At 41.2% G+C, this 14663-nt stretch overlaps 2 protein-coding genes across 2 annotated transcripts; both read right to left on the reverse strand.

The window, feature by feature from the left end:
* Positions 1–241: 241 nt before the first annotated feature.
* LOC138607207 (interferon-induced protein with tetratricopeptide repeats 1-like) lies at positions 242–6381 on the reverse strand. Its single transcript, XM_069679785.1, has 2 exons — positions 6286–6381; positions 242–2083 (listed from the first exon to the last, which is right to left on the reverse strand). The coding sequence occupies exons 1-2, from the start codon at positions 6288–6290 to the stop codon at positions 790–792; spliced, it is 1299 nt and encodes a 432-aa protein (XP_069535886.1). The 5' UTR covers positions 6291–6381; the 3' UTR covers positions 242–789.
* Positions 6382–7156: 775 nt separating this feature from the next.
* On the reverse strand, positions 7157–14615 carry LOC138607448 (interferon-induced protein with tetratricopeptide repeats 1-like). The gene is made up of 2 exons (XM_069680051.1): positions 14532–14615; positions 7157–10505 (listed from the first exon to the last, which is right to left on the reverse strand). The coding sequence occupies exons 1-2, from the start codon at positions 14534–14536 to the stop codon at positions 9212–9214; spliced, it is 1299 nt and encodes a 432-aa protein (XP_069536152.1). The 5' UTR covers positions 14537–14615; the 3' UTR covers positions 7157–9211.
* Positions 14616–14663: the final 48 nt, after the last annotated feature.

The raw sequence follows: 14663 nt of genomic DNA on the forward strand, positions 1-14663 counted from the left end.
GATGATTATGTCAGGAAACTGACCTCAGTTACTATAGTAAGAAGTTAATTTAACAATTACAATTGTTTTATTCTGAAGTCTCACATGTAACAGAACTAACAAGACTACCTGGACTTTATTATTTCATGTTTCATGTCTGCAAGAGTATAATACACAACCATCTGTGCAGCGCTGTCAGTACTGCAACCAGCAGAGCAAACAACTTTTATATTGTGTACAAACTATATTTATTTGTATTGTGTACAGCTTTAACACAGCTTTACATACTTTATATGAACACAATCAGCATCTGGATATAATATTTAGGTTATACACCAAATTAACTATTAGTGTTGTTCTTCAAAGCTTACAGCAAAGCACGTTTCATATAGAATCCATTATGTTCTTGTTTAAACTTAAAATACAGCGTTAAAGAAAAAATCAACATGACAGGAACATAATAAATGTTTACATGTGAGTTAAATAAAGAACAATCAAAATCTACTTTAATCAAAATTCACACAAAGTATTGATAACGTGTAAGTTTTAAATCAATGAGTCTGTACAGATGTTTTTAAAGCCGTATTTTCCTTTGATTAAGAACAAGCCCACACAACCCAAATATTTGAAATGTGCTCACATTATTATAAATATAATATGTATGTTATAATATATATTCACAACAGGCAGCCAGGAACCCTTGTCCAAAATAATCACTACCTGTGATCATAAAAACAAGTAAACTTAACAATTTGCAAGCAGAACCCCAGAAACCCCTTGTAGATTTGGCCCCCCTAATTTGCCTCATGTCTACAACGTTGGCTCTTGCAGGTTTTCCAGAAACTCCTCTATTTCTCTGCACCTTCTGCCTCTGTCTTTAGTCTTCTCCAAATATCTGATGCTGTTCACACGGTAGAAGGATTTTTCAGGTATCGCTGCTGCGTTCATGTGATATTGTACTGACCAGAAGGGATCTTGTCGATCAAAGTTTAAATACTTTGCATAGTAGTTATAAAGCATCTGTTTGTCTGCAGGTTCTAGATCCCTGTCGAACAGTTCCTGGTATATCTCCTCAGCTTTAGCCTGACTGTGAACTGACTTTGCATAGATAAGTGCGAGGTCTAGTTTCTTCTTGAGTGGGGAATGAGGGTACAGAGAAACGACCTCCTCATGGAGACTGATGGCGCTGTTCATCATGCCTGGTCTTGGGCGACTCTTACTGAAAAACATAATCTTCCATCTGTAGCAGAGCGCAACACATCTCTTCAGATAACGCTGATCTGGATGTGTTTTCAGAGCCTCCTCTGCCAAATCAATGGCCTCATCAACAGATATGTGGTGTCTGTAAACTCTTAGTAATGGTCTTATACCACTGTAGCTGCTGACGGGGTTCCTCAACACCTGACTTCCTAACTCTCGAGCTTCATCTTCTATTGTTTCCTTTGTTTTACCAAGTTCCAGAAGGTAGACAGCAGCAAGGTACAAGTTCTCTGGATCCTGTTCCTTGGCATGTCTCATTTTCTCCAAGAGGTCAGCATCTACCCCTGTGTCGCTTCGCTTATGGGCACTCCAGAACCCTAACACATAGCTGGTGTTCCACTCCACCATGTCCGGCTGCATCCTGATGGCTTTCTTAAATAAATCAACAACCAGCTCTCTGTCTTTGCTGAAGTTCATCAGGGTCCAGGCTCTTTCAGCGTAGATCTCTGGATGGAGCTCATCCTGGGATGGAGATGGATATTCTCTCATCAGAGCATCAACCTTTGACAGGTAAGCCTGACTCTCTGCTGGTTCTCCCAGGTGGTGGTGCAGCCAGGCCAGGTTCCCATAGTTCACCACTAACCAGGGACCGTTATCTGCGTTTCTCATCTGCTTGAAGGCGTCTGCAGCCTTGTTGAACAGAATCTTAGCATCTTCAGTGAACCCCAGCTTGTACTGAATGAACCCCCGCAGGTTGTAAATGTGGCCCAGCCATCTGTTTCCCTCCTCAGTGCCGATGTCCTCGAGAAAGTCCCTTTGCTGTAATAGAAATGACCTTTGGCGGTCCAGATCCCAGGTGAAGTGGCACTGCAGGGACTCCAGTGATGTTTGATTGTGAGCAGCACTGATGGAGAATAAAAACAACAAACATTCAAACACATCAGCAGTAAGTTAATGCTCTGAAATGGTGTAAGGACCATTGAAAGGACAGAAGTAAAGCTTTCCTGTTTTTTCTATCTTAAGTAAATCAAAAAAGAAGATGAAGACAGACACTCCTGTCTACACCAGCGGACCTGAGGAGGAGCAGTTTAACATGGGTCCTAAGTGTATCGCATTATATTCATATGGTGTTCTATATGGAGCCTGTAGACGGCCCTTCATCAACACATCTGGGGTCTACATGGAAAATGGGGACAGAATTGGATAGTATGTCCAGTATCCCAGTTGCCACCCCTCCCCACTCGAGGACACGCCTCCAGTGGATGATAGGCCTTCTGGCCCATTCTCAATTTTCACACTCACAGACTAGTGGACTTTGAATATATGAGGGCTTAGGGCCGTCCTACTGTCCAATCAACAAGTGGCTCTGATGCAGACTTTTCAACACCAAATTGCACTTATATGCATATTCAGACTTTTCTGTGTGGCTTGCCAGAGCGAAGTTAATAAAGTTTAAACCATTAAATTTACACAAATTCAACCAATCCAATTTTTTTGTGACTTTGCAATCTTGGCCGATTGCTGCAACTTTTCTGCAAATTTGGCCAATCTTCGCAATCCACACGTTGTCATAAACGTCACCATGCATGTACGTTCAGCGTTGTAACGCAGCTCCAGTGTGATCCTTTCCCTTTCATGAGCTTCCTAATCCGGCCTCGTCCTACAGAGTCTTTAAGGAGACTCTATACAGTGAATCCATAATAATTCATCCAACACTCGATGTCTTCTTCTAATTTTTCAATGTTTACGTGTTGAAAAATGTTAGCCGTCCACTTAGCCACCTCCTGATGACATTTGTTGAGTCTATGGACCAATCAGAGACTAGTTTTCTATCTTTCCACCAACCAGAGGCTCTGTTACTGATGTTTGTGTCAGCGCTGATCTCAAACAGTCATTGTCCAGTGAGATAATAATCCTCCTGTCTCCTTTGAATGGTTTTATTCTGCCAGACTCAGACTCAATATGCAATATACAAGATTTCATGGACGTAAGCCATGGCAATCAGCAATACACGCGTTGCATGCATATGGAAAGCCACAAGGGTCAAAACGTGTAGTCTGACGTTCGCATTGATATGTCGAATATGGACGTCTTAACAGGGAAAAATATAACGTCATAACACGCTAAAAACGCCTTAAGACATTAGAAAATGACCTGTTAACAAGTGAGTTTTTAACTTGTTAAGGGGTTTGGACCATAAAGGCTTCCATGCTATTGGTTGGCTTCAACATACCCACCCCTTTTATGACGTACGTGCTGCGTTGGGCTGTACGTATGTCTACGCTGGGTTATGTGGGCTCTTGCTGGTGGGTACGTTTGGGCTACGTAGCTATCACTTGACTTACACGCAACTGTGACGTAGTATGTGGAACAGTCCATTGTGAAATAAGTAGTGTCTATTCCAACCAGAGTGACTTGGTTAATATTCTAATTAAGGCAAAAGTTGCAGTGATAAACTGTACTCCACATTTTCTGCTAGTTGTCGTTCTGATCCAGACGGTGAACAGCACACGTTTTCATCCAGGTCTCAATTATACAAGAATTTCTTTCTAAACACAAATGTGATGTCTGACACAAGAAAGCTGATTCCTAATTAACAGTCTGTTCATGAAAAGATCAAAGTTGAATCAGATTATTTTTTACATAATAGTCACAAAGTATAATTCACACGACCATCACATTAAAAACATACCCATCGGCTGCACTAAAAATGTCGCCATTAATCAGAAAAGATCTTAACAAGTGTACATCGGGCATGCAGAACATCAACCGCCTTCCAATGTATTAAATTCAACAGGTTACCACTTGTGCTCCAATACTGCCACCTAGTGGGCGTGTAGGCGAGCACACCACATTAAATGAAAGTACACAAGCTACATTTTTCCTCCATAAGTAACCAGTACAAAAATGGCGATTTTAATGTCACTGTAAATTCATATCATTTCTAAACCCCAGTTCAATAAATATTGTATCCTGACCTCAATTCATACGAGGTTTATTGAGCGGGGAACTGTTTTCTGTCTTCCAACGACTGTATGTTGGGATTCCCCTCAGAAACGGATCAAGTGGTATCACCCAAAATTATACGTCAAGTTAAACAAGTTAAAAACTCACTTGTTAACAGGTCATTTTCTAACGTCTTAAGGCGTTTTTAGCGTGTTATGACGTTATATTTTTCCGTGTTAAGACGTCCATATATGACATATTAATGCGAATGTTGGACTACACGTTTTGATCCTTGTGGCTTTCCATACATGCACATCACCAAGGCTAATATCATGAATAAGGTCACTCACACAACTATGCAACAACTACGCGCTACAACAGAATCCACAGCCCACTCGCCTCTCTCTCGCTAACCTGGAGCTGGTACGTGCACACACATGAACCCTACACACGCACACTTGTGTGTCGCTGTAAAGCTTTTCACAGTATGAACAGCAGGTCTATCATCATTCAGTCGCAACAAACATAGGCAAGAGATCGAAAAATATTCCCCTACCTTAAAAAAGAATGGACCACAAACTCTGGTACAGCTTTTTAGAAGTGAATCCAAAGTCAGCAAGTAATGAGCTCTGTTTTCTCTTTGACATATTTCCCGACTTTATGCGCACATATTTCTCACCGAGTGTAACCATGAAGTCGAAGCGGAAACAAAACCACAGCTTTTCGCTGTGTACGGGGTAACGTTGGGTTCTCTAAACTATACATGGTTTGCGAACCATTTGCAACAGCGCCACCCTTGGAGGAAGGCCTTACCAGAAACAACCGCGTATTCAATGACAATATGCTGTAATAGGAAACACCACAACAATATTTTTCTGTTGGCTATTCATATTTGTGAATCAATGTTTCACAATTTGAGTAATAGATACTGGACATAGTAAGCTTTTAAAATACATTTTCAGTGACAAATCATTTTTTAAAGATTTTTCTAGAGACCCCCCAAAATGTAGCTGTTGAGGCTTTCAGGGGGTCTCAAGTGTCAATCAGGGGTCTCGGACTCCCCGAGGCTGCGTTTCGCACCCTGGCTGTAGCTGCTAACTCACTTCCTTGTGTCTTTTGGACTTGGACTATGTTGACGTGGTGTACACCCTCCTCAACCCTCGACTCTGCCTATCACTCTGCATGGAGATGTATTACCGGTGATGCCGATGATACACATCATTATGTCCTGTACAGTAAGGTTGGATGCTCTTCTCTCCAGGAGAGACATAATTCATTTTCAACTTATAATTTATAAATCTCTAATTGGATAATTAACATCTTACCTAACATCATTCATTTCTGGGTTGGGCTTTATCAGACACACTTGTCAAACTGGTTTTGCTACATGTTCCTCGAGTTAGGTCAGAGCTGGGAAAGACTGCTTTTAGTTATTCTGCACCTGACTCCTGGAACAGCCTACAACAACTCCTTGATGTCAATGCATTTTTAACTTTTGGACATCTTACACATTTCATGTTAAACCTCCCAACCTGTATTTGTAATTGTTTTAGATTAGAGTATTTTATTTATTTTACTTTAATTTTAATTATGAACTATTTTAGGTCATTTTATGCTTTTTCTTATTTTATTCTTCCTTTAAATTGTTTTATCTTTGTGTGAAAATATCCCCGTTTAGTGATTTAAATGGCCTTTTATTTATCTGTCTTCTGGTTCTTTTAACGCTTTGTTGTCTGTCTTTTGATTGCTTTTGTAATGGACTCGTATCATTGTAAATGAGGGTTGCCCCTCAATGATGTCTCAAGTATGAATTAGTTTGATTGGTTGATTGATTGATTTAAATTGGATGACGTTTACTTATTAACAGAGGTTTTATATACGGTGGCAATCCTTATTTTCAGATCTCAGTCCTTCTACTTTCACTTCCTCCATAAAAACAACAAACATTTGATCAGTAGTGTTTATTTAAAACTTGGAAATAAATACAAATATTAATTTCCCTTTGACCCGAGCAGAAAGGACAGAAAACAGAATAATTATAAAGTAAATTCAGAATAAAAGACTAAAGGAATGGTCCATGTCTCAATAATGAGAATAATAATAAACTAAGAGTGATTATTTCCTCCTCTAATGATATAAAATGCAGAAGCAGATACTCACCTCATCTTTCTGCTGTTTCTTCCGCTCACTTTTTCTTGAATCTTTGTAAGTTAAACAGATTGTTGCTCCTGATGCTGCTCTGGTTTCAGTGACTCCACCTTCTGATGGAATGTAAGCGACGTGATGTTGAGCAGCAGCTTTAAATGTTCTGCAGTCAGAGCAAATCTTAGAGGCGTGACATCTGGGCGTCATAGATCCGCCCTTCTTCATCAGCCTGACTTTCACTTTCCTTTCCAAACAATGGAAACTTACAGACACATATTTGTCAGAGTTCATTATAAAGTAAAAACATGAATCAACCAAGTTTTAACTTTAGTTCTTTTCATGAGTTGATGTCAGGTTGGACTCAGTTTCTCTTCTTGATGCTAAAATATGCCACATTAAGTGAATCAAATCAAAGCTAACGTGCTGCACCTTCCCATCAGATGGTCATAGTCAGCTTTCATGTGCATTATTAGAAACACATTTTAATCTGAAGGTGTTTTTAAACTTCTGCACAAAAAAGGATCTTGTGTGATACATTAACAATATTTACAGATTACACTGAAGAGATATCCTATTATAACATGACGTATTGTCAGTACTGTAAGAACAAACAACTTTCAGGTTTATTGTGTGTACAAACTATATTTATTTGTATTGTGTACAGCTTTAACACAGCTTTACATACTTTATATGAACACAATCAGCATGTGGATATAATATTTAGGTTATACACCAAATTAACTATTAGTGTTGTTCTTCAAAGCTTACAGCAAAGCACGTTTCATATAGAATCCATTATGTTCTTGTTTAAACTTAAAATACAGCGTTAAAGAAAAAATCAACATGACAGGTACATAATAAATGTTTACATGTGAGTTAAATAAAGAACAATCAAAATCTACTTTAATCAAAATTCACACAAAGTATTGATAACGTGTATGTTTTAAATCAATGAGTCTGTACAGATGTTTTTAAAGCCGTATTTTCCTTTGATTAAGAACAAGCCCACACAACCCAAATATTTGAAATGTGCTCAAATTATTATAAATATAATATGTATGTTATAATATATATTCACAACAGGCAGCCAGGAACCCTTGTCCAAAATAATCACTACCTGTGATCATAAAAACAAGTAAACTTAACAATTTGCAACTATAATTACTACCAGTTTTAGTGTCACGCTGTGCTGCAGTTCTGTGAGTGATTTGTCCACGTGGTGTTGCCGTACCTCAACAGAAGCCATCCTGTGTCTGCTGACGGTGGGTACAATCAATTTTGATCTCTTTACTGTCTCTCTGTTTTACGACTTTAAAAATGATTTTAAAACTTAAACAATATAAAGTTATGAGAGCATAAAACATATCTAATTTGGAATATTTTAATCAGCTAGCTAACGGCACATACAATCTGAGCATGCTAGCTAGCTAGGTCAGCGTAACGTTATAATCCGGTTTCAATCAGTTGTTTTTTTTACTTTTTGTTCTTTGCTTTGACTTTTTAGTAGAGCTGAAGATATGACAGGAAATGCAGTAAAGACAGATGTTCAGTGTATTTCAAACTGAGAGCCTGAGTGGAAAACTTGGAAGCCTTATTGAGCGAAGGCTACGTATCCATACGCCACTCTGTGCTGGGACTGTAACTGTGGACATAAATATTATTCTGCTTGAATTAATTAGAAAATGCATAGAGTGGAAAATAATGTTTGTAGGAGCCAAAAGTGTGATTCTTGTGCCATCATTTAATTGTGATGTTTGGTTTGAACTGTGGGTGTCGCTGTGCCACTGCAGCGCGGTTATAAAGGTAGGAAGTTCACTGTCGAGGTCAGGTGTTTGATCCGGGAAGGCCAAACGGTTTTTGACCTCTAAAGCGCAAAGGTTTGTTGTCAGCCTAAGTTGTGTGTTTTGTTGCTGTGCACTGGAGACGGACTATATTAACCTGGATTTATGGAGACATCAATGAAAGAACTGTTTTAACTGCAGTCCGGTCTGGCTGCTGATCATCATTTAACGTCCAGTGCAAACAACGGTGAAGCGCGTCAGCCAGGTCACTCCTGGGAGGTGGACACCTCAGTACTGCAGTACTAGACTGTTCTCCTTCAACAATACTGTTGGTCAAAACAGGCAGTATTTTGAGTGCTTATCAATCAACGGTCACTAACATTAGCTATCGTAGCTAGGTTCTTAAAATGGAAATTAGAAATTTAACAAGCCAAAGAAATTGTTGCTCAGAGGCAAATTTCAAACGTTAAAGCCTTTACTGTGATATATTCCACCAAAGCCTACATGAAGTCTGAGTAAAGTGTTATTTATCTTTAGCTACACATGGACTTTAAGTGGACACTTTTAGCTTTTATTTATTGCATTAATCTAATCTAATACACTATTCAACCCTGTCTACTAGATATTTCACTTGACTTTGGGTGGATTAAAGGCGGACAAAGATCTGGACAGTTACACCAGAGTCCAGGGTTCAAGTCTACACTCCGGCCTAGGTTCAGGCAAAGAAAGCACTTTGGTTAAGATTAGGCAAAGATTGTGATTTTGGTTAAATGATAATAATAATCTAATGTCCCAGGTTCCCTGCTGGTCATAGACTGTATATAAGAAGTGGACGTCGCCTCATGTCGTCACCCATTGGTTTGTGAGCTGCTATTTTGAAGCCTTAAGGTTTGGCATTTTGGCCGTCGCCATCTTGTTTTTTGAAGTTTAACTTGAATTGTTCGTCACTATCCTGGTTGAAAGTCTGCAGTGGAAGCAACTCGACAATCACAGGCAGTCTAACCCTGAAGTATACCCTACTTTATCGTATCTTTTACTCTAAATGGGACCATCATTTACAAAACGATCATCATGCTGTATTGAAGAAGACTTGAATACACACTTCTTGGTGGAAACCCAGAAACCCCTTGTAGATTTGGCCCCCCTAATTTGCCTCATGTCTACGACGTTGGCTCTTGCAGGTTTTCCAGAAACTCCTCTATTTCTCTGCACATTCTGCCTCTGTTTTTAGCCTTCTCCAAATATCTGATGCTGTTCTCACGGAAGAAGGATTTTTCAGGTATCTCTGCTGCGTTCATGTGATATTGTATTGACCTGTTGAAATCATTTCGATCAAAGTTTAAATACTTTGCATAGTTGTTATAAAGCATCTGTTTGTCTGCAGGTTCTAGATCACTTTGGAGCAGTTCCTGGTATATCTCCTCAGCTTTAGCCTGGCTGTGATCTGACTTTGCATAGATAGATGCAAGGTCTAGTTTCTTCATGAGTGGGGAATGAGGGTACAGAGAAACCACCTCCTCATGGAGACTGATGGCTCTGTCCATCATGCCTGGTCTTAGGCGACTCTGCTTGGAAGAAATAATCTTCAAACTGTAGCAGCGTGCAACACATCTCTTCAGATAACGCTGGTCTGGATGTTTTTTCAGAGCCTCCTCTGCCAAATCAATGGCCTCATCAACAGATATGTGGTGTGTGTAAACTCTTAGTAATGGTCTTATACCACTGTAGCTACAGACGGGAGATCTCAATACCTTTTTGGCTATCTCACGTGCTTTATCTTCAATTCTTTCTCCTTTGTTAGCGAGTTGCTCCAGGTAGAGAGCAGCGAGGTACAAGTTCTCTGGATCCTGTTCCTTGGCATGTCTCATTTTCTCCAAGAGATCAGCATCCAGCCCTGTGTCGCTGTGATTATGGGCACTAATTAAACTCAAGACATAGCTGGTGTTCCACTCCACCATGTCCGGCTGCATCCTGACGGCTTTCTTAAATAAATCAACAACCAGGCTCATGTTTTCTCTTAAGTACATCAGGGTCCAGGCTCTTTCAGCGTAGATCTCTGGATGGAGCTCATCCTGAGTTGGAGATGGATATTCTCTCATCAGAGCATCAACTTTTGACAGGTAAGCCTGACTCTCTGCTGGTTCTCCCAGGTGGTGGTGCAGCCAGGCCAGGTTCCTGTAGTTCACCACTAGCCAGGGACCCTCATCTGCATTTCTCACCTGCTTGAAGGCGTCTGCAGCCTTGTTGAACAGACTCTTAGCATCTTCAGTGAACCCCAGCTTGTACTGAATGAACCCCCACAGGTTGAAAATATGACCCATCCATCTGTTTCCCTCCTCAGTGCGAACGTCCTCCAGATTCTCCCTGAGCAGCAAGAGAATTGACCTTCGGCGGTCCAGATCCCAGGTGAAGTGGCACTGCAGGGACTCCAGTGATGTTTGATTGTGAGCAGCACTGATGGAGAATAAAAACAACAAACATTCAAACACATCAGCAGTAAGTTAATGCTCTGAAATGGTGTAAGGACCATTGAAAGGACAGAAGTAAAGCTTTCCTGTTTTTTCTATCTTAAGTAAATCAAAAAGAAGATGAAGACAGACACTCCTGTCTACACCAGCGGACCTGAGGAGGAGCAGTTTAAGGTTCTTGGGAGCCAGCATCAAAATGATCCTCTCATGGTCATAATACATCGACACCCTGGCAAAGGAAACTCTAAAACAGCTAAGATGTCGTACAGCATCTTATCCATCCTAAGCTCTTGTTAACTCTATACGTGAAGCAATAGAAAGCATCTGACCCGAAGCTTTGTGACCTGGTTTGTGCACAGCCCAGGAAAGGACCGCTCTGCAGCAGGTGATTCTAACTGCTCTGGACATGATTTGTACCCATCTACGAAGCATAAGTGATGTTGGTGAGGTGAGGTGCTTCCAGAAAGCCCAATCAATACTAAAAGACCACTGGTGGACCCAGTGGTGGAGAGAAAGTAGTGCCCTCTTGGATGCCCCTCTGATAAATGAAACATGATACAGTTTCTTCTAAGATGTAGAAGATATGATGAAACACCCTCATGGGCCTCCTTCCAGTGGAGGAAACACTAATAAGCGCTCCTTTGGGTGCCCTCAGCCTGGCAGGACCAATTTCACATTAGTCTTGACCCTCTCAGTTCATTTTCAACTTCAAGGTTTGTTATTAACGGATGCAGATGAAAATCCCTCGGGACTTTTTAACCAATCAGAGCAAAGAAACAAACAAACTTGACTTAATGGTGGGTTGATTCAGGAGGTTAGATTCAATCAAATGCTGTCATATCAGAGGATTCTGACGGTTAAAAGAAAAAGTATTTCCTTGCTTGCTCAATGTGGAATTTTTGGGTCTCTTTAAATAAAACTTTATTAATCCTGAAGGAAATCTGGCACTGTAATTTCCTTCAGGATCAATAAAGTTTTATCTTATCTTAAACAGTACGGTCTAATCCTGCCCAATATGTAAAGTGTCAAGTGATAACTTTTTGGGGATTGGGTGTCGTATAAAAAGTACTTTCTTTACTTGAATAGCCAACAGTTACAAATGTTACGTGAACTAGCGTACATTTAGTTTCATATTGACAAGAGCAGATTCAACAATCCACATAAGCAGCAGCCATCTTGGTTGTTTATAAAACGCCACAATGTCCTTTCTTTGTAAAGTCAGCTATTGTTATTTCAAAATCGTATTCCAAACTACACTGAACAAAAATATAAACGCAACACTTTTGTTTTTGCTCCCATTTTTCATGAGCTGAACTCAAAGATCAAAGACTTTTTCTACAAACACAAAAGGCCGATTTCTCTCAAATATTGTTCACAAATTTGTCTAAATCTGTGTTAGTGAGCGCTTCTCCTTTGCCGAGATAATCCATCCACCTCACAGGTGTGGCATATCAAGATGCTGATTAGACAGCATGATTATTGCACAGGTGTGCCTTAGGCTGGCCACAATAAAAGGCCACTCTAAAATGTGCAGTTTTACTGTATTGGGGGGGTCCGGGGGGGTCAGAAAACCAGTCAGTATCTGGTGTGACCACCATTTGCCTCACGCAGTGCAACACATGTCCTTCACATAGAGTTGATCAGGTTGTTGATCGTGGCCTGTGGAATGTTGATCCACTCCTCTTCAATGGCTGCCAAGCTGCTGGATGTTGGCAGGAACTGGAACACGCTGTCGTACACGCCGATCCAGAGCATCCCAAACATGCTCAATGGGTGACATGTCCGGTGAGTATGCTGGCCATGCAAGAACTGGGATGTCTTCAGCTTCCAGGAGTTGTGTACAGATCCTTGCAACATGGGGCCGTGCATTAACATGCTGCACCATGAGGTGATGGTCGTGGATGAATGGCACAACAATGGGCCTCAGGATCTCGTCACGGTATCTCTGTGCGTTCAAAATGCCATCAAAAAAATGCACCTGTGCTCGTTGTCCATAACATACGCCTGCCCATACCATAACCCCACCGCCACCATGGGCCACTCGATTCACAACGCTGACATCAGCAAACTGCTTACCCACACGACACCACACACGCTGTCTGCCATCTGCCCTGTACAGTGAAACCCGGGATTCATCCGTGAAGAGAACACCTCTCTAAAGTGCCAGACGCCATCGAATGTGAGCATTTGCCCACTCAAGTCGGTGGCGAGGACGAACTGCAGTCAGGTGGAGACTCCGATGAGGACGACGAGCATGCAGATGAGCTTCCCTGAGACGGTTTCTGACAGTTTGTGCAGAAATTCTTTGGTTATGCAAACCGATTGTTGCAGCAGCTGTCTGGGTGGCTGGTCTCAGACGATCTTGGAGGTGAAGATGCTGGATGTGGAGGTCCTGGGCTGGTTGGGTTACACGTGGTCTGGGGAGGTCCTGGGCTGGTTGGGTTACACGTGGTCTGTGGTTGTGAGGCCGGTTGGATGTACTGCCAAATTCTCTGAAACGCCTTTAGAGACGGCTTATGGTAGAGAAGTGAACATTCAATTCACGGGCAACAGCTCTGGTGGACATTCCTGCAGTCAGCATGCCAATCGCACACTCCCTCAAAACTTGCGACATCTGTGGCATTGTGCTGTGATAAAACTGCACATGTTAGAGTGGCCTTTTATTGCGGCCAGTGTTACGTGTGGCCAAATAGCAGTACCCTGTGTGTGGGTGTGTGTGTGTGTGTCTCCGCCCTGCTCTGCCTGAGCTCAGGTGCTGGCAATCACCTGAGCAGGTTCAAAGGAGACAGCAGCGGGGCGGCTCTCTCTCTCTCTCTCTCTCTCTCTCTCTCATTTGCAGGTGTGGTGCCGGAGGGGGGAGGTGGCGCTGGCCGCGCAGTCTTTTGTGGTTTTCCCTGATCTGCATTTGATTTCAGTTTCCCGGCCTGTTAGAGCGTCCGGGCTTTGTTATCTTTATTTGGGTTTGAGTTCCTGGTAGTCCTGTTTTCGTGTCCTTATTGTTTTCCATTTATAGATTAGTTTTGGGTTAGGTAGTTTAGTCGGGAGGAACCCCGGATGCGACGGTCGTGGCAGGCTGGTCTGGGGTCTCTTCTCTCCTTTTGTTCATTTTGGCCAGGAACTCCTGCCTCTTTTGTTTTGTTCTGGGTTGCTTAATTATCGGGGTTTGGTTGTGTTTGGTTTCGTTCGTTTTGTTAGCATCAAATAAATACTCCTTTGTTATTGACTGTGCTGAGTCGGCGTCCTTTAATATATTACTGGCCTTCTTGTGTTCGAGTCTTTGCTTTAGTTTACGTTAGGGCCGTAACACCAGCCTAAGGCACACCTGTGCAATAATCATGCTGTCTAATCAGCATCTTGAGATGCCACACCTGTGAGGTGGATGGATTATCTCGGCAAAGGAGAAGCGCTCACTAACACAGATTTAGACAAATTTGTGAACAATATTTGAGAGAAATCGGCCTTTTGTGTTCGTAGAAAAAGTCTTTGATCTTTGAGTTCAGCTCATGAAAAATGGGAGCAAAAACAAAAGTGTTGCGTTTATATTTTTGTTCAGTGTAATTGAAGTATTTGTTTATGCTTTGTTTTTATTGCGTGACGGACCAACCACTTACAGTTCATGGTGCAACCTGTGTTATAAAATGATGATTAAATTAACCTTGAACCTTCATACCGCTGCAGCTGATAACTCACTTACTTGTACCTTTTTAAGGAAGGACGTTTACTTATTAACAGAGGTTTGATATTCTGTGTGAGATCTAAGTTCTTCTACTTCCACTTCCTCCATAAAAACAACAAACATTTGATCAGTAATGATTATTTAAAACTTGGAAATAACAACAAATATTAATTTCCCTTTGACCCGAGCAGAAAGGACAGAAAACAGAATAATTATAAAGTAAATTCAGAATAAAAGACTAAAGGAATGGTCCATGTCTCAATAATGAGAATAATAATAAACTAAGAGTGATTATTTCCTCCTCTAATGATATAAAATGCAGAAGCAGATACTCACCTCATCTTTCTGCTGTTTCTTCCGCTCACTTTTTCTTGAATCTTTGTAAGTGAAACAGATTGTTGCTCCTGATGCTGCTCTGGTTTCAGTGACTCCACCTTCTGATGGAATGTAAGCGACGTGATGTTGAGC

The sequence above is a fragment of the Semicossyphus pulcher genome, unplaced genomic scaffold (assembly GCF_022749685.1).
Source record: "Semicossyphus pulcher isolate SPU_LCO1_2020_fin unplaced genomic scaffold, fSemPul1.0.p SCAF_4, whole genome shotgun sequence".
In the NCBI taxonomy this organism is placed as follows: domain Eukaryota; kingdom Metazoa; phylum Chordata; class Actinopteri; order Labriformes; family Labridae; genus Semicossyphus; species Semicossyphus pulcher.